We start from the raw sequence: 19,648 nt of genomic DNA, 5'->3' as shown, positions 1-19,648 counted from the left end.
TTTCAATAAAAAATCTTATTTCGTTAAAAAAGCATGTCATTTTTAAGGATGTACACTATGTACAATCAATTTCAAAAGTTGCCTATCTTTGAAATGATTTATAAAATCGACAAAAAATATCTATTATTAATTTATTTATATCTTGATGGAGGCTTTAAAGCACATTTCAGAAAATAATAATTTATATTAAAATTCTTTACTTAACAGTAGTTATTTAAGGGTTTATTTTTTCCTTCCTCTTTAGGGAAAAATTATAATTTCGATTTAATCCTAATGATCAAGGCCTCATTTTATTCTTTGAAGGATTCTCAACATTTTTATTTGGGTTGATTTTATTTTAAAAAATTAATTTAAAAAACATACAGTTATTATTGTTATAAATAATCAAAGTTTAAATTTTAATTAACACCCACTAAATAGAATTGTAAAGGATCCTTCCGAGAATAAAATGAGGCCTTGATACTTAGGATTAAATGAAAATTGTAACTATTCCCTGAAGAGAAAGGAAAAACTAAACCTTTAAATAAGTACTGTTAAATAAACAATTTTAACCTGAATTGTTTTTTTCTGAAGTGTGCTTAGAAGCCTCCGTCAACATGTACAGAAATTATTACTAGATCTTTTTGTGTTGATTTTATAAATCATTTTAAAGATGGGCAACTTTTGAGATTGATTGTACCTAGTGTACATCCTTAATTTATAATTCAAACATTTTTTGTTCGAAATATAAACTATTATATTTTTTGATAAGAATTATTCTTTTTTGGTAGAAAAGAAGTCTTTTTTATTTTTAAATTCAAGAATTTGTAAGAAAATTGAAGTATTAGGTTAACCAAAAAAGTTCAATTCTGATAAAAAAATATAATAGTTGATATTTCAACCAAAAAATATTTTAATTACATATTGAAAGCAGTCGAATTAATTAAAAAAAAAAAAAAAAACACGAATTTCCAATCAAACTGCTGAATCCTCAACCTAAACAGATTAATTTTCAACCACAGTTGCATTTTTTCTGAAGAAAGATGAAATTTATAATTGAAAAGATACGTTTTCAAACCAAAAAGACGATTTTTTAAGAGTTAAAGTTAGTTAGTTAATTTACTTAATTTATCTTAAAAGGTAAATAGATGATATTTAATATAAATGTATAATATTAGATTTTAATTCATACTTACTCATTTTTAGTGAAAAATTAAATTTATGAGATACTATATTACATTACTTACCTAAGCAGTTGGAAAAATTTGAGGTTAGAATTGGAGTTTTAGATAAACTACTTTGAAGAACTGTTTTAGAATAAATAATCAATTGAACGGCAAGATTGTTTTTGATAAACAATATTTTTAATATAACACTAACATATTACTGCGATATTTAATTAAAAACACGACGCAAGTGACCGTCTCAGTAATAGAAATATAATTTCGCGACTCACGTTCATGTGTCCGAAACCGAGACAGTCAGCGACAACTCGTCCCGGTTTAGGCAACTTCGCCAAAAAATTTCCAAATGCGGGACATTAAAATATTCATAAGTTATCAAATTAAATCGCTAATAAAGTTATGAATTTTATTCTTAAACGTATTAAAAATGTGAAAAAACATTACTTTTTCTTTTAGTGTAGGAAATTTCAATAATACAATGCTGTAAAAGTTATGAAGAAAGTTTTGAAATACAAAAAAATGGCGAATTTTGTAGCAGTTGATTGACACGTGTTGAGGAATATTTTTGATTATTTTTTTACTAAATGTATAACTTGTTCGGACAAAAGTAAATAGTGGTAACAAATTTAAAAGAACTTCAAAAATAATAGACCATTTTCACTATTACAATTTATGTTAGAATATAAAAGATACTCAGCGATATTTATCATTGTCCCAGTATTGGACATACTTTTAACGTCACAGTAATGGTCGGTTTACCTTGCAAAAAATACCAAATTAAAAAATTCAACTCGAATTAATCAAGTTTGAATTATGTCAATGAAAAAAGTATTTCTATCAAAAACCGATGTTTGAAATATTATAAAGAGCTAATCAAAATTGAATGCATATTTTTAGAAATCCTTCGGTAAGTTTTAAGATATTGGTGAAAATAAGTCCTCCAAATTCCATCAATTAATCTGCAATCGTTTTCAAGTTGTTGTGTCTAGAGATCATCAAATCATAGGTGAGACACAGTGTACTCCAAATATGATTGGCGCCGCTGTGCCGGAACTAGTTAAACTTTCATGAGTTTTGATTGGAACGAGTTAGCGCTATTTTCAAATTGCAATTTTATTTTTAAGGGGATTTAATACATAATAGAGACAGGACTCTAACAAGAACGTGATCAATTATTGTGAAGGGTAGCTTTAACCCAGCAAGCATGGTTATAGAACCGATCTGTAACTGTTCTAGAACACAAAAGAACTTGTTCTAGAACAGGTTAGTAACAGGTTACGAACATGCGAGTAACTATGGCGTCCCCAGTACCCTAGAATAATTCTGTAACAGTTCTAGAACGCTGTGAAATACGATCTGTAACATTTCTAGAACAACTCTAGAACTCAGTTACCAGTTCTAGAACTCAATTACAAATGTTGTATAACAAATCTGTAACAGATCGAGAACGCTGAGCTGTGACAATCGATCTGCAACATTTCTAGAACAGTTCTAGAACTCAATGACAAATGTTTTATAACAAATCTGTAACAGGTCTAGAAGGCTGTGACAACCGATCAGTTCTAGAACAAACTTAGAACAAAAGTTATAGAACGTCTGTGATTGTTTAGTTCTAGAACAATAACATAACAGTATTGTTCTAAAACAGTTATTAATCTTTGTCCCTAATTTATTCTAGAATACGCTTGTGACAGGGTTCTAGAACTTCGATATAACAATATTACGGCTCAGTTCTAGAACAAAATTGAAACAAATGTTACAGAACGTCTGTGATTGGTCAATACTAGGAACAATAACGTGAAAACTGTTCTGAAACAGTTAATAATCTTTGTCTCTATTTCGTTATAGAACACATTTGTAACAGGGTTCTAGAAGACACTTGCAACAGGGTTCTAAAACTTCGATATAACACTATTACAGCACAGATCCAGAACAAACTTGAAACAAATATTATAGAACGTATGTGATCAGTTCGTTCTATAAGAATTCCATAGCAACTGTGACAGACCAGTGCTGTCACATAGTTCGAGAACAGTTCTCCCACAATTTTGTCACAGTGTTCTAGAATACTGTTACCTTTTTTTTCTAGAACAGTTCGGTCACAAATTTGTTACAGTGTTCTAGAACAATGTTACCTTTTTGTTCTAGAACAGTTATGTCACCATTTTGTAACAAATGTTATAGAACACAGTTCCTTTTTTGATTTGGAACAGTAACAGAACTTGTTTTCTGGGAATGTTAGGGAAAAATAATATTAACTTTGAAACACATATACTTTATAAATTTAATGAACAAAAGAATGAATAAAAATTAAAACTGTTCAAACTTTTCGCGCCCCATGAAAATATGAAAGTTCCGGTACAGCGGCGACTATTGGATGGGGAAACGTGTCTCAACTCTCCCTAGAGGATCTCTAGTCATATTTACAAAAAGTGTGACATACACACACATTTTTAAATGAGGTATTTTCACTTCAACCATCGGCTAACTTCACTCCGTTAAATGCTGAGGTGAAAACAATGGGTCAAATACATATAACAAAATTGTATGCCTGTAATATCTCTGTAATTAATAATATTTTTATTATATTATTGAATAGTAATTAAAAAATAAAAACTATTCTTCTGATACACTTAATAGAAAAAATTAGTTTTTACGAAAATATTAGCAAAATAGGGCAAAAATATACCGAATCCCATGTGTTTGGTCCCTTTTTTCCTCTCGGCAGTCAACGAAGCGAAGTTAGCTAGTGGTTGAAGTGAAAATACCTAATTGAGAAACATTTGATTAAACGAATTTTAAAATATTCGAAAGTGCTACCATTACAAAGCTTGTACTATGACAGAGCAAATAATTTGTATGATCCTTAATCACTGAATTTTTGTGTAGTTAACTATCAAACCAATGGCGCCAATTCCTTTGATGGAACCGATGCAAGTAGATGAAATTAATTACAACCACCAGCCGAACAACATACCCGCGAGAGAAGGTTCGCCTGAGTATATGGTTGCGTGTGCTGATGGCACTGAATCTGTTTCCGCGAGAAGTGCCAAGAAGCGGAGAAGAGAAAAGCACAAGCGATATACTCCAGATCCAATCACTGGCATTAAACAAAGGAAGCGGAAACATAAGAGAAAGAGCCTGGATGTGGAGAATCCGGAAGGACAGAGTCAACCGGAGGTTCACAGAAGAATCACGATTAAGGTATTGTAAGATTGGATTGTTCAAAAATATCTGTGAAATCAGGGTGGCCACTGTTTTTGAAATTTTCGACTCCCGATTTCTTCAGACTTAGAAAAAATTTAACTTTTTTTTTGCGAAATCCACAGTTTTCACATAATATATGTGCAAGAAATCGATTGACTTTGACTCGTATAAATAAGTAGGATAAGGAAATTTTCGGGTCTAATGATGGAAAATACAGAGATGCGTACTACACACTAGATATGCACTAGTAGTAAATGCACGCGCTCAAATCGCATGTTTATGTCTCTGAATTTATATTTCCTAATATAAAAATATACATATTTAACAAGTTCATTATTACATCAATTTTTTAATTTAAGGTTTTAAATACTTTTGAAACAATAATTAATCATTTTGAATTGCATGCGTCTGAAATTAACGAAAATATACGAACGATTTTGGAAATAGGACAATGTCGAAACGTTAAAAATTGAATATTTTAAGATTCGAACATTGGAAATTGGGTCATATAAAATACATAGAAATAGAAATTGTATTATTTATAATGAAAATAGTTCAAAATTAAATAATTAAAGATTAAACACTTTTTAATATGAATAATTTTATATTTAAAGCGAGTACAATTTCACAATTAAACACTGAAAACTAAATTGAATCTTTTAAGATCAAAGCTTCTAAAATTCTATTATTTTAAATTCTTATTACAAAATAAAATTATGCTTTAACATTAAAGCTGATTAAATCAATTTTTCTAAAAATGAAAAAAAATGAATTACATTATTAAAATTTTTTTTTTAATAAATAGTAATTTTAAATGGGAAATCTTAAGAATGAAAATATTTCTGTTCCGGAACGTTAAAACTTAAAATGAATGAGAACTTTATTCAAAACTGAAAAAAATTCAGCCACCAAAAATAATGATTTTAAAATTGTGTTATACTCAAATCCCTTTAAAATGTCAATTATTTGAAGTAAACTTAAATTGCTTAACAATTAATAGTTTTGAATTGTTAATTATACTTTCAAGAATTCAACCAATTCAATTTCCATTGTAAAATTAAAAACTTAGCGTTTCCCATGGGGAATCCGAACTCTAAAATTTTAAACATATAAAATTATGGAAATTATACTGATGTATCAATTTCGAATAGTTTAGTTTTTACCTTTTTATTTAAAATTTGAAATGACTTATTTGTTATAATATTCAAATAAAAATCGGACAATTTAAAAATCATATATTAAAAATTAAAATAAATAATACAAAACAATATTACTATAATATGATTTCATTTTTTTTTAATTTGCACCATTTCAAGCTTTTAAATTTGAAATTGCTATATTTAATCTATTTGAATTTAATCTTATTAAATTAATTCGAAATTAACATATACATTAACTTGAAAACTATCAAAGTTTTTAATATGAAATTTTGCAATATTTAATAGAGAAGTGGCCCTGAAATTTTGAATATTTGAATTCGAAACTACAATATTGTGAAATTTTAAATTCGAATCCTCCAAAAATTAATTTAAGAAGAAACTTTACTCGCATGGTCTCAGAGAATTAAATATTTTAGAATTTCACATTAAAAACTATAATTTTAAAATAAAATTATAGAAATTTTAATGACGATAAATATATTATTAATAAGTATCACATCATGAAGTATTAAGTGACATTTAAATTAAATGACCGGATAGATTTTTGTACTAAAAGATGCGATTTCTGTCAAATAAAAAATCAGTTTCATTTTCACCGTTCGAAATTGCATAATTTTAAATATTGCGAGACATATTGTGAAACTTTAAATTTTAATTATTCTAAACTCTTTGAAAATTATATTCTTTCAAATTCCACATCAAAGAATGGAATATTAGTTTGCTATAGACGTAAAAAAATGACTTATTACATACTGCATTAAAGAATATTGATAAAAAAGTCCACAATTTGTTCAGAATATAATATTTAAATATTGGTTAGTTTTTTCTCCGCTTTTTTACGGTTTGAAATCTGTTTCTCAGTGCATGATACATTTTGAAACTAAATTAGCATAGAAATTTTCAACTAATCATTTTTATGATCCGTAAGTTGAATATACCTACACTGTAAAAAAAGATTTGTGTAAAATTACAAAGTTTCGGAAAATTAAATATTGTATCATTGTAAATATCACACACTTCACTGTGTCATTTTATAAAAGTATGTGAAATTACATTCTCTAGCGATGTAAATAAAAGGACCCTCGGACAGCAGTGTAATATTACACACTCGATAAAATAAAATTACACATTCCCTCGTACGAATTTTACATTCAGAAGAGAAAATTCAGTCGCAGCGTGTAAAAATACCATGCGTCGGTAAAATCACTTTCCTGTGATTGAAAATTACATCGAGATTTTTAATTTCACCAAAGATCTTTATTTTTACCTTGGCGGAAACTGTAAAATTTTTGATTTATAATTAATTAAAAATTTTGAATAATTAATCAAATAATATGTGAATACGAAAGCGTCACTCGTGTTCGTTGTTTATCGATACCTTAATCCTTCAATTTTGGAGCGTTTTTATTTTTAATGCGAGGAAATTGACAGCTATGTTCAACTTTTTTGACAGCTTTCACTCAAAGTAGACAGAATCCGAGCTATTCCTATTTTGCCTTTTATATATTCTGCTATTATAACGGAAAAATGCGGTTATTGAAAACGTATATTTCATATTTTTTCACGGAATATTTAAACAGCTTTCGAGTATTCGAAACCTGTCGCCTTTATAAATTTTATTTTATTCCTTCACATAATCAATTTTACATTTTCGCATGTAAAATTATCGGCCGAATTGGAATATCACAACAAATTCGTAAAGTTACTCCGATACACGAGGGTCCTTTTATTTACATCCACCAGAGATGTGAAATTCAATAGATTTTTTTTACAGTGTATTATATTTCACTACCTTGAAAACCTGGAATTGTCAGGAAATTTTTTTTTTCATCAGAATTTTTCCAAACCGTGCTTAATTTTTTTTATTGCAATATTAAATTGAATAACAATGATTCCTCATTTTTAAAAGTACCTTTATATTACTTTACTGAAATATTTAGATGAAAATTAATTTTTTTGTTTGAAACAGATTATTCTAACGGAAAATTCAACTAATCTGTTTTTGGTTAAAAATTTATCAGTTTCACTTAGAAATACAAGTACCGGGTTGAAAATTCGTTCTCTTTGGTTGAATGTCATTGTTTTTTATTTAAAATTTCAATCTGTTTTGTTTGCAATATCAAATAATCTTCAATACATATTTTTTGAATGCAAATTAAATTACATGGTTGAGAGTTACTCTTTCTTTAAAAATTGATTTTTATTGAAAATTCATCGCCTAGGTTGAAAAATGAGGTATTTTAGGAAAAATTAATTTTTTTTATTTAACAGTTGCAACTTGAATTATTTTGTTGAATTTTTTGTTGTTGTAGAAGATTAATTTTTTACTGGAAATATAACCATTGAATATTTGGTTGAAAACGATCTTTTTTAGTTGAAAATTTTGACCTTTTTGGTGAAAATTAATCTTCTGGATGGAAAACGAACCTTGCCGTTGGAAATTTTAATGATTCTACTTGAAGACACATCATTTAGTTGAAAATTGGTGTTTTTGATTTCAAATTCAATTATTCCAGTTGAAGATTCCTAATTTTAATTGAAAATTCATCACTTTATTTAAAGATGTGACTTAAAAAATAAATGTTTTTGTTGCAAATTAGTTTTTTAAACGGAAAATACAACTATTGAAATTGAAAATTACATTCTTTTAGTTGAAAATTCATCCCTTTGGTTGAACGTTAATTTTTAACTAAAAATTTAACTATTCAATTGTTGTTTAACAATTTATATTATCAATTGAAAATTCATGCTTTGTCTATCAAATTAGTCTTCTTTTGTGAACATTAATCTTCTTTGTTGAAAATTCGCCGTTTTGGTTGAAAAGCAACTATTTCAGTTAAAGATTGATCATTGCAACTGAAAATTTATCTTTTTTGCTTAAAAATTCAAGTATTGCAATAAAATATTGATCATTTTAGGAACTAATTCATCTTTTTGTTTAAAAATAAAACTGCCCGGTTCAAAGTTAAATTACACTTGTTTTAAAAATTATTCTGTCTTTGTTTTTTGGTGGAAAATGAATTTTTATAACTGAAAATTTAAGCATTTCTTTTTTGATTGAAAAGTGATCTTTTTCAGTTCAAATTTTCGTTATTTGTTTGAAAATTGATCTTTGTCCGTTGGCAATTTAACTACTTGATTGATAATTATTCTATTTTTTTAAAATTGCCTGCTTCGTAGAAAATTAATCTTTTTGGTCGCAAATTCAACAATTTGGCTAATAATTTAACTATCTTTCGGAAAATCCAAATTTCTACTTGAAAAGTTAGGAATTAGAAACGGTTTGAATTAAATTTAATATAGTGCCCACATCATTTTACAAAAATATGTACTTACTTTCAAGTATAAGTAGATCACATAAAAATTGGTTTTATTATTCAAATTCATGGACTTTAGAGACAAATTCAAGAAATGATTAATTATGTTTCAGTATTAACTAACTTATCTTGCTAAAATATTAAGCAATATCTCCTAGTATTAATGAAATTCCTCGAAACTAAAAAAAAAATCATTATTTATAATGAACTCGCTAAAAATTGTACTTAAAAAAAACTGGAGATACCTGGAAAAAACCTGGACTTGTCAGGGAATTTTTTTCCCGGGATTTGAGTAGACACCCCGATTCAAATAGGAAAATACTATTTTCTCAAAAATTTCAAACTTGACTTGGCGTGATCTAATTATAAAATTTATTTCTATGCAAAGTGTTTTCAGGGTTGCTAAATAACCTGATATTTTGAAAAATTAGTTGTAAATTGTAATTAAATTAATTCTTAATTTTATTGGGTGATTAGATAAAGCCCATTCCTCGGCCGGAAGGGGACATGGCTTCGGAATCGAGTCCTCAGATGTTTGTAGCAACCTCGACTAGCACCGAAATCACAGAGACCCCACCGCCAAAGTTTCCAGCTCCACTGCTTCCACCTCCAGTTCTAACGAGTACACCAGTAAATACAACTGGCGCTACTGGACGATGTTCAGGAGTCAATAGAAGATCAAAGGACGCTGATCTTCTGACTCAGTGCAATGTTTGCGACACTCTTGGAACTAGTCAAAATCTTGTTCTGTCAGTGTTTATCTTTTTTACTTTTACATTCTACAACGTTGAGTAATGTCTTCAATTTGGTTTCATTAAAAAATGCTGAACTTGACTTACAGGTGCGACGAATGCAAGAAATGCTACCATTTTACCTGCTTGGATCCCCCAGTGAAGAAATCACCGAAGAGACGAGGATATTCCTGGCACTGTGCTGACTGTGATCCAAGCGTAAGTATCTGCTAATTTCCCTTCAATAGCTCTGGATTTTTCGAAAAAGATGAATTTTAAATGACTCATGTTTTTGTATTTCTATTGCAGGCGTCTGAATCCGAGAACTAGCACTGTCTGCATTTGTAATGCAGTTTTATTCTATTTAATCGATTACATTGTAAAAAAAAATAATTGAAGCAATCATCTGGTGAGAAATGCCAATATCTTTATATTTTACAAATAAAAATATGTAAATTGGCTTAGTCAACATATTTTAATGATTAATTTACTAAATTTCACGAATTTAATTTTTGTGAGGGCACAAGTGACTGAATTTCAATATTTACATTATTGAATTTATAATTTTTTTTAAATACTGGTATTCGTACTCTTAGTTTAATATATTCAGTTGTTAAAATATACATTTGCATTCAAATGAATGTGCATTTCTATTTCTAAGCCCTACACTCAATAATTGGAATATTTGCAATTGAGGGTTGACTGTGGAATTAAAACCTTTTTTTTTTGTTATAATTTCCAAGAAAAAAAAAATCGTATGAATTTTTGTATTTCACAATTTATTAAATTTATTTTCTGTACAGTTATTAGTAAAAATTACACGATTTTAGTTTCTGGCCTCCCATGAAGCCATTTCTAAAATCTAAAGCAGGCATCTGAGGCTTTCCTGGTATACGTATTTTTTTAATAGATATCCAGGTGTTTTCTTTACACTTAACGAGTAGAGAATCACTTTCCTTGTTGTAAATCACTGTACCTGAAAAGTAAACAATTAACAGTTTTTAAAAGTAAGTGATTGCTTTTTAATATCATATGAGGCACAAGGAATGACAAGAAGGTATGAAAAAATGCTACCCAAACTAACAGTTGTGCCTTTCTTAGCAATTTTTCCACACTAAAGAGTAATTTCTCTTTTTAAAAAAATGATTTAGTTAGCTTTACACATTTTCTTGAACACCTTTACTTTCACGGATAAAATTGAATCAGACAAAAATCGAACTCAAAAATTGAAAAACAGATAAACAATAGAATTAAAATATATTCATTTGAAAATTTGTATAGATAGATTCATAGATTTTGATTCATCATTCTTGTCAAATTTTTCTAAATAAGCTAGAAAGAACTAATTTCATATAACCCAAATATAACTTTTTGAAAAAACTCCCAATTTTCTTTTTCTCTTTCCTTAAGACTTCAACATTGTTTTCTAATGCATTTTCATCAGTTCATTTAGAAATCTTTTTGAATTTTCGTTAAACAAAATTATAGTGTAAGAAAGGAAGTTAAAAAAATGATGGTTCATTATCCTAAATTAATTAATTATCAACTGTAAATATAAATAAATGAATAAATAATTTTTAAAGAGGATCTGCACCTTAAGCAATAAAAACTAAACAATGATTTATTTGCAAAACGATTCTAAATTTGTTCAAACTTTAAGCATTTCCGGATTAAGACAAGGAATAATTATGTTAGATTTAGCAATATTTAACTGTTAATATAATACAAGCAAATTGAAGTCAAATATTTAAAGTAAACAATTTGAAACTTGATTGTTTGACATAGAAAGCTTTGAATTGTTAAAATTTCGAAAAGCTTTTTAACTTTAAATGTTAAAAATTTTACATTACTATTCAAAAGACGTTTAATTTGTAAGCGAAATTGTTGAATTTTTATGTAGATATAGTAATTATACAGTTGTTATTTGTAGACACAATTTGGGTGATTTTAAGAAATATTTAGAAGTTTTGAAAAGATTCAAAATTAATATAAAACTTTATACGGTGTCAATTAATTTAAACGAAATGTGGAATTTTTTTCAGAATTTCTAAACATATTTTAAAATCAATAATATTTTTCCTACAATTTTCAGAAAATCCTGAATTTTTTTTTTTAAATCCTTAAAATCTTCCAGGTTTCTTTTTGACAATCCTGGAAATCTCTTAAAATCTTTTTAAATATTCTGGCAAAATAATTTTTCAAAATGAAAAATAATTGTCCATTTTCCTAGGAATATTAAGAAACTGCTTTTATTCTTTTTGAGCCTTTCACAATTCTTAAAAAGCTTCTAAATTAATATTTAATCTTTTTCAAACTTCTAAATGAAATTACTATCATTTTTTCTACAAGTAATAAGCGTTGAATTTTTATTTATAAATTCTAATTTGAAGGACATTTTTTTTAATTCGCAGTATTGTCTAGAATTTGTAGGACGAATTAAATTAATTTTAAAAGTTATATGGAAATTCTGAAAAAATTTCAAAAATGATTTTAAATTTGAAAAAAAAATTAAAACTTCTACATTTCTCAAAATTTTCAAATAAAATTTTTAATCTTTAAGGATGCTGAAACTATTTCGAATAAAAATAATTTAACTTCTAATTTAATAACTTTTAAGTTAAAAAAATTTAAACTGAACATTTTTCAATGTTTCTAGCCTAAAGTATAATCAAAGTAAATCTCTTTGAAAGCGTTTTGTTTTCTAATCTCTTAAATTTCTGTTAGCAATTCTTGGAAAATAAATCGAAACTTTATGAAGAAAATGGAAAAGGGACTATAATTCTCGATTTTTAGGTATTTTAGGGGAGTTTGTGAAGCATTAGCTTCTACAATTTTTAAAAGGAATTTTTTGTTTTTAAGTCTATTACAGAAAACATTGTTGTCAATGAAAATTAAAAAAACGAACTCTAAAGCTAAAAATTTTCCCATTCGAAGTCATAAAAACTGGGCTGCAAACTAAAGCACTCGAAAGTGGAACTCTTAAAATTTTAAATTTATGTTTAAAACTTTTATAATCCAGAAATGTTGTATCAAAATGCTCAATAATTTACACATGTAAAATGGAAGATGCTAACATTTTTAACTGAATAGGTTTAAATTAAATGCAAATAAACTGAAAAATAAAACACTTTTAACTTTTATAATTCAGTTCGAAAAATATAAATCCAAATAATGATTTCTTCTTATTCTTAATTTAAAAGTAAAATTATTTTAATTTTAAATAGTTTAAAAATCCTTAAAATATTGAAACATGTACATGTTGTTGTACATTTTTTTCAATTTAAAATTATTTTTCAAATTTTTTCAGAACTTGTCAACATCTTTTTCAATGATTAGAATTTTTTTTTAATTTTTCAAACAAATTTCTTTAAAATACTGCTAAATTAAAAAAAAAATCTTAAAATCTTCCACATTCATTTTTGAATATTTTATTGATCTTTCTAAATTTTTAAAAATATTTTCTTAAAATCAATTTCTCAAAATAAAATTCCATTCTCAATTTTAAATTAGGTGGCCTAATTTAATACGTAGACACTTCGTTTAAATTATTTGAAATAAGATTAAATTTCAAACTAATTTTGAATTTTTTTTTAAACTTCTAAATGTCTCTTTAACTTGAATTTTTTCAGATGACAAAAGGTGTTTAATTGTTAATTATAGGATCAAAATGTAACAACTTGTGTTGCAAGTTGAACATTTTTTAATAGAACTATTAAATTCTAAATTTTAAATATGAAGTAATATTTTCTTTTCTTTATTAAAGAATTTCAAAATGAATGGTTTAAAAATGGAATAGTTTAGATTGAAATAGTATTTGAAATTTAATGAAAGCCTTTAATTATGAATATATTATTGTGAGGTTATTTTAAAATTGAAAATAGTTTATAATGGTTCAATCGGGCGTTTACATTTGTTTAACTAATAAGACGTTCCAATTGAAACAGTTTAATTTTTAAGGGCATGTGATACTTAGAAAATTGTCGATTTTGCCACTGTTAGGTTCCCCCGGCTTTTGTTTCTAGAATAATAAATATTTTGTCTTAAAATTTTTGGAAATGATAGCGAACATGCTAACGGACGTCCCCACACACTTTTTTGTGGGTTAATTAAAAAAAGTTTTAATTAAGCAAAATGTGATTAATTTGCTGCATAGCGCTTACGAAATAGTATCGATTTTTTCAGTGTTAGATTTGCCTGGTTTTTTTCCTAGGATAAGAAATATTTTGCCTTCAAAATCTGGGAAATGATAGCGAACATGCTAACGAATGTCCCCGCACACTTTTTTTGTGTTTTTTTATCAAAAAATTTTTTATACTGCTAACAACGTGCGTGTATATTTCGAGGTTGTGTGTGTTACAATTCACCCGAGCGTTACTTCCAAATTACACAATATTTTTGGCCGAAATCTTAGGACTTACGAATAAACATAGTTACTAATCTCCCGGAACTAACCTTGTTTGCAGCATTTCGAATCGTCTTACAAAATCAATTATTATTTACTTTTTAAATCTTAAAGTACAATTAAATTAAAACAATTATTATATTATATACACAGTTGATAAACTAAACATTTTTTCTCCAAAATCTTCGATTTCAAACTTTTATAATTTTTAATTGTTCAAGTCTTTAAAACTCCATTTAAAAATTTCGGAATTAGAATGTACGGTTAAAGATTAAAATCCAAAATGGAATATTATTAAAGCGAAAGATTTTCTAATTAGGCATTCTAAACTGAATGATATCGTAATTGAAGACGATAAAGAATTTAATTAATTAAAACCTCTTTATCTGGTTGCCATTCTCAGTGCCTCATATGTAAAAGGAATCGAAATAATAAGGCATGTTACCTGCTTCTATGTCGCCCGATGATATTACATCAGGTATATCAGAAAATATTCTAATATCAGAAAGTTTCACAGCCTGTTCTTTAAAGTTTGTTCTTAAAGGATACAAACCCGTTAGTGCTCGGTTTAGATCGAATACATTTTTTGCTGTCATTTCATTCCATTTCACGAAAGATATATCCGCTGTTATTTTGGGAGCTAAGCGGAAAAAGTATTTTTATATGAATTATAGCTTTAATACTATCTGCAAGAATTGCATTATCAGGGTGGCCACCATTTTTAACATTTTCGTGTCCCGGCTTTCTCCCGGTAAATATTTGTGATTTCTCCCGGTTTATAACAAAATTAAGTCTCTTTGCAAAACCCATCGTTTTTTCACATATATTATCAATTGCGGAACTATCAGCAAATACACGCGTAGTAAATCTATTTACTAAAAGCAAAGTCTAAAATTTCATTATTAAATAAATTTTTTATTATAAGGCGTGAAATTAAAAAATACATATACGAACGATTTTACATGATTTAATTAGAAAAAGGACCTGAAATGTATAATTTCTAAGTCGAAATGATAAAAATTAATCAATTTTAATTTGGTTTTGAGAATAAAGAAACTAGCATGATTTTAGAATAAATTTTCGAAAATAGGACACTTTCAAAACGTTAAAAATTGAATATTTTAAGATTCAGATTTTGGAAATTGGTTCATTTTAAATCCAGAGGATTTGAAATTGTATTCTTTTTATAACTAAAAGTTTTAAAAATTAAATAATTAATGATTGAAAAATTTAAAAATTGAATAATTTTAAATTCAAAACATTTGTAATCTGACAATTTAATATTGAAAACTAAACTGAATTTTTCAAGGCAAAGCTTCTAAAATTCTAGAATTTAAAATTTTTATTACACAATAACATTATAAATTAACATTACAAATTAACATTAAATGTGATTAGAAAACTTTTTCTAAAATAAAAAAATGAATTAATTATTCTTAAAAAACACTTACAAATAAATAGTAATTTTACATTGGAAACGTTAAAAATGTAAAGATGTCTACTCCCGAATCTTGAAACTTAAATGAATGCGAACTTCATTTAAAACTGACAAAAATCTTAGTCACAAAAAATGGTAATATTCAAACTTTTTGTTATTCAAACCCTTCAAAATTTCAGTTATTTGAAGCAAATTTAAATCACTCAAAAATAAATAATTTTTGAATTGCTAACAATACTTTTTAAAATTTCAGCAATTCAGTTTTAATTGCAAAATTAAAACCTATGAAAGGGAAAAATAAAATTGTATCGTTCATCATGAAAATTTAGGACTCTGAAATTGTAAACAAAAAAATACCGAAATTGATCTAATGATGTATCAATTTCAGATACTTTAATTTTCGTCATTTTTTTATTTTAACTCAAAATTTTTTTTTTTAATTTCAAATTTTCCTTTAGAACTATTTATTATACTAGAAATTTTCGAACAACATATTTTTCAATTTTAAATGACTTATTTGTTTAAATCTTTAACTAAAAATCGAACAATTTTAAAATCTTACATTGAAAATTAAGATAAAGAATACAAAACAATATTGCTTTAATATAAAATTTTGAAATATTAAATAGAGAAATGGTATTAAAAATTTGAATATTTGAAATTGAAACTACCATATTGTGAAATTAAAAATTCGAAACCTCCAAAATATAATTGTAAATTAAAATTATGCAAATTTTAATGACGATAAATACATTATTAAAAAGTATCACATCATGAAGTATCAAGTGACATTTAAATTAAATGACCGGATAGACTTTTTTACTACTAGTTGTGATTTTGTCAAATCAAAAGTCACTGTCATTTTCAACGTTCCAAATTGAAGAATTTTAAATACTGCGAAAAATATTGTGAACCTTTAAAGTTTAATTATTCCAGAAACTTTGAAAATTATATAGTTTCTAGTTGGAAGCTTTCAAGAATTACAAAAGGCGCGAATTATGAAATACGGGAAATCTTCCCCTGTAATGTGTCTCTCCCGACTTTATCCTGATTATATTGTTTAAAAAATAATTATGTCATCTAATCACCATACGTAACGCTCTCTTCACTCTGCGGTATCCCGCAGCACAAAACATCTGGTAGCTTCTCCACTGTTTTAATCAGTAATTTTGAGCCCATCCTAGCTAACTTGGTGTACAATTCGGGTTGTGTCTCTTCAGGACCAACAGTTGTTTTCTCTTGTGCTATCACTTCTCCTACATCGAATCTGAGATGAAAAATTATTGAATTAAATTTTCATTTTGCTGGATGATATCTCTAATGTCAATTGTTTACATTATGAAAAAATATGAAAGCTTCTCTTGGCCATTAGGATATAGAAATGTCTTTTTATTCGCGCGAAAGCTTATGGATTCTGCAGAATTTAGAAATTACTATTACTTTTTGAAAATTATTTGTTCAGTTACTGGGGCAAAAATCTAAAGCATTAAAAAAAAAGAAATACTGTACCTTTTTGGCTTTATTTTCATTAAAGAAATTCCGGTTTCAGTGTCACCATTCATTAACGCATAAATTATAGGCGCGGAACCTCTCCATCTTGGTAACAAACTGGCGTGTACATTAATTATACCTCTAGAAAGTAAAAATATTCATAATATTCTTTTGCCCCTAAAAACGGGTATATTATTATTTCTTTGTTAAATGTTGAACTTACAAGGGAAATGAATTTATAATATGAGACGGAATTAGGTGACCGAAGGATACAACAACTCCAATATGAAAATCTAGGTTGTTAACATTAACCGGCCATTGATGGACTGTAATTCCATTCTCCTTTGCGTACTTTGTAAGGCAGTTTTCTTTGCCTTTGTACGCTGTTACGACTTCCAGACGACATAGTAACTTCTGTAGTCTACTAATAGAAATTTTATGACTTTAGGTATTCGAATGTCAATTTTTATCAGAGAACGTTAATTAAAATAAATTAAAGACGGCTGAGAATATTCCTAACAAAATTTCAGTTTTGGGAAAGTAGGACAAAGTTGAATTATTTAAATCAATTGTTTTTAAAATAGCCCGCCATGGTCAATCCTGCTAAATGATTGAGAAACCTCGTCGCATGGTGGCGGACGATGGAGAAAATTTTCAACCATAATGCAAATGTGTAGAAAATTATTTCTACAGCCGGCCGAAACGACAGCCATTCCTTTTTTTCAGCATAAAGTGTGGATGAATTTAGATGCTAAACAAAATAAGAGAGTTATAGGGTTCTGATGAACTGCATGGAGAGTAGGGTGGTTCACAAAAAACTTGTTTTTATTTTTCGGCGCCGTATCGCGACAGTTTCTTTCTCTAGATGAGATAATACGCTCATAACTTTTTCAGATTTAAATAATATTTTTGGAGGTTGCGAGCATCAAATTGATGTAAAAATTAAGGTTTTCGTAGTTTTTCAATTTAAAAAAAATATACATACTTGTTTTAGAGAAATATCATATGAATGAAAATTGTTGATAATAAAAAGGACAAAACTTTCACTTCGTGTCCGATTGAAAAAAAAATGGTTTGGCGCGAGTAAAAGGCATTTTTTTGTAAGGACGGGGAAAATTCTGAGACCATCCCCACACAATAGGGAGAAAATATATAATTGATATGAGATGAAAAACATGAAACCGGGACACCAGAGCAATTAAAAAATTCTTTAACAAGGCTTTTATTGGGTTCTCTATCAATGAAATTCCATAAAATAGAAACATATGTCAATAGGAGGAAGAGAGAATAACAGATTACTCATTTTCTATAAAATTATATTTTTAATATTGTCTTATATTCGCAACAAATATACAGTATATCATTTATCTATATTTTCTTACATTCGCAACAAATATACAGTTGAAGGGTCCGCGGTCTAAACATGTTAACTGGCGTTTAAGAAATTTTAAAAGGCAAATAAAAATCGTTGTTATTTTTGCGAATTAGAATATTTAAAAAAAAAATGGAAAATATTTTTTTTTTATCATTTAATAGAGAAAAATAATACACGGTAGTTTTAAAACGTTTCAATCAAAATTAAACGTTACATGACAATTGGAAGCTATTGACATGTTATCTAACAGGGGTTAAGTGGTCTGAAATTGTTATTTGAAGTGTTCTACCGCTTGTTTTCTATTGTTTATGCAATTTTATTGACGGAGAACCCATTAAAAGCCTTGTTAAAGATTTTATTTGATTTTTTCTTGTGCCCCGGTTCCAAGTTTTTTAATTCATATCTATCATGTATTTTTTCGCTATTGTGTGGGGAAGATCTTAGAATTTTCGCCATCCTTAAAAAAATGATTAGGAGTACAATTAGATCCTTATATTTACCTCTTTCTAAGGAATCGCACTTTTTATGCCTTTTACCGGCGCCAAATAATTTTTTAAATCGGAGACGAAGTGAAATTTTTGTCCTTTTTATCAGCAACAATTTTCATTAATATGATATTTCTCTAAAACAAATACAGTGAAACCTTTCAGTAGCCCTCCCTTCTATAGCCCTTCCAAGAATTGAAGCCGTGCCGCAGGTGGGTGTAAGAGGAGCTGCGCGGCGTACGCGGGGTTGCGTTTGCCACTCAGGCGAGCACTCAAGCATGAACAAACCAAAGCGCAGCGGGCTATAATGAGTTGGTTCCCACCCACCACCAGCCCCAAAATCGGTGCTATTGAAGATTTTCTCTGTATCTATATTTAAAAAAATGCGAAAACTAGAAAAATCTCAATTGTTACGTCAATTTTATGGTCGCAACCTCTAAAAATATATTTTTGAATTCTGAAAAAATTATGAGTGTATTATCTCACCTAGAGAAACAAACTGTCACGATATGGCCGCCGAAAAATTAAAACAAGTTTTTTGTAAATCACCCTAAGTGAGAGGCGTTGCTACATCGTTCTGAACAGAAAACCAATCGATAATAACACTTTGAAAGTCCTCTTAAAAGATTAAACGAACCATAACTTTGAAAATGATCTTGCTCTACAGGACTACAGTATGATAACTTGAGATTGAGAACATTATATTTAGATATTCTATACAAGCAAAAACGAACGCACACAGAACTGCCAAACTCTTAATCAACTGGCCTCAGGCAGGGATTGAAAAACTTGTGGAAATTAATTAACAATTTTAGAGGTAAACCAATGTCTGTACATGCTACTTTCAATCAATTTTTCCCAAAGAAAACACTTTTAGTA

General features: G+C 27.7%; 2 protein-coding genes across 3 annotated transcripts in view; one reads left to right on the top strand and one right to left on the bottom strand.

Moving 5' to 3' along the window:
- Nucleotides 1–9,968, top strand: part of LOC117171020 (PHD finger protein 14) — a 27,499-nt gene extending 17,531 nt beyond the window's left edge. Inside the window, exons 6-9 of the mRNA XM_033358065.1 lie at nucleotides 4,053–4,367; nucleotides 9,325–9,596; nucleotides 9,689–9,797; nucleotides 9,888–9,968. Of these exons, the coding sequence (XP_033213956.1) occupies nucleotides 4,053–4,367; nucleotides 9,325–9,596; nucleotides 9,689–9,797; nucleotides 9,888–9,908 (717 nt within the window). The 3' untranslated portion in view covers nucleotides 9,909–9,968. The remainder of the gene's footprint in view (nucleotides 1–4,052; nucleotides 4,368–9,324; nucleotides 9,597–9,688; nucleotides 9,798–9,887) is intronic.
- A 372-nt stretch (nucleotides 9,969–10,340) lies between these two features.
- LOC117171334 (methionyl-tRNA formyltransferase, mitochondrial) overlaps nucleotides 10,341–19,648 on the bottom strand; it is a 13,419-nt gene continuing 4,111 nt past the window's right edge. Inside the window, exons 2-6 of one of the 2 annotated variants that reach the window (XM_033358557.1) lie at nucleotides 17,133–17,333; nucleotides 16,928–17,050; nucleotides 16,507–16,685; nucleotides 14,426–14,620; nucleotides 10,341–10,554 (exon numbers count right to left, since the gene is read on the bottom strand). In XM_033358557.1, the coding sequence (XP_033214448.1) occupies nucleotides 10,385–10,554; nucleotides 14,426–14,620; nucleotides 16,507–16,685; nucleotides 16,928–17,050; nucleotides 17,133–17,333 (868 nt within the window). In that variant the 3' untranslated portion in view covers nucleotides 10,341–10,384. The remainder of the gene's footprint in view (nucleotides 10,555–14,425; nucleotides 14,621–16,506; nucleotides 16,686–16,927; nucleotides 17,051–17,132; nucleotides 17,334–19,648) is intronic. The other variant, XM_033358558.1, reaches the window with a different exon arrangement.

Source organism: Belonocnema kinseyi, chromosome 4 (genome assembly GCF_010883055.1).
Source record: "Belonocnema kinseyi isolate 2016_QV_RU_SX_M_011 chromosome 4, B_treatae_v1, whole genome shotgun sequence".
Taxonomy (NCBI): Eukaryota; Metazoa; Arthropoda; class Insecta; order Hymenoptera; family Cynipidae; genus Belonocnema; species Belonocnema kinseyi.
This window is presented reverse-complemented; position numbering and strand designations above follow the sequence as displayed.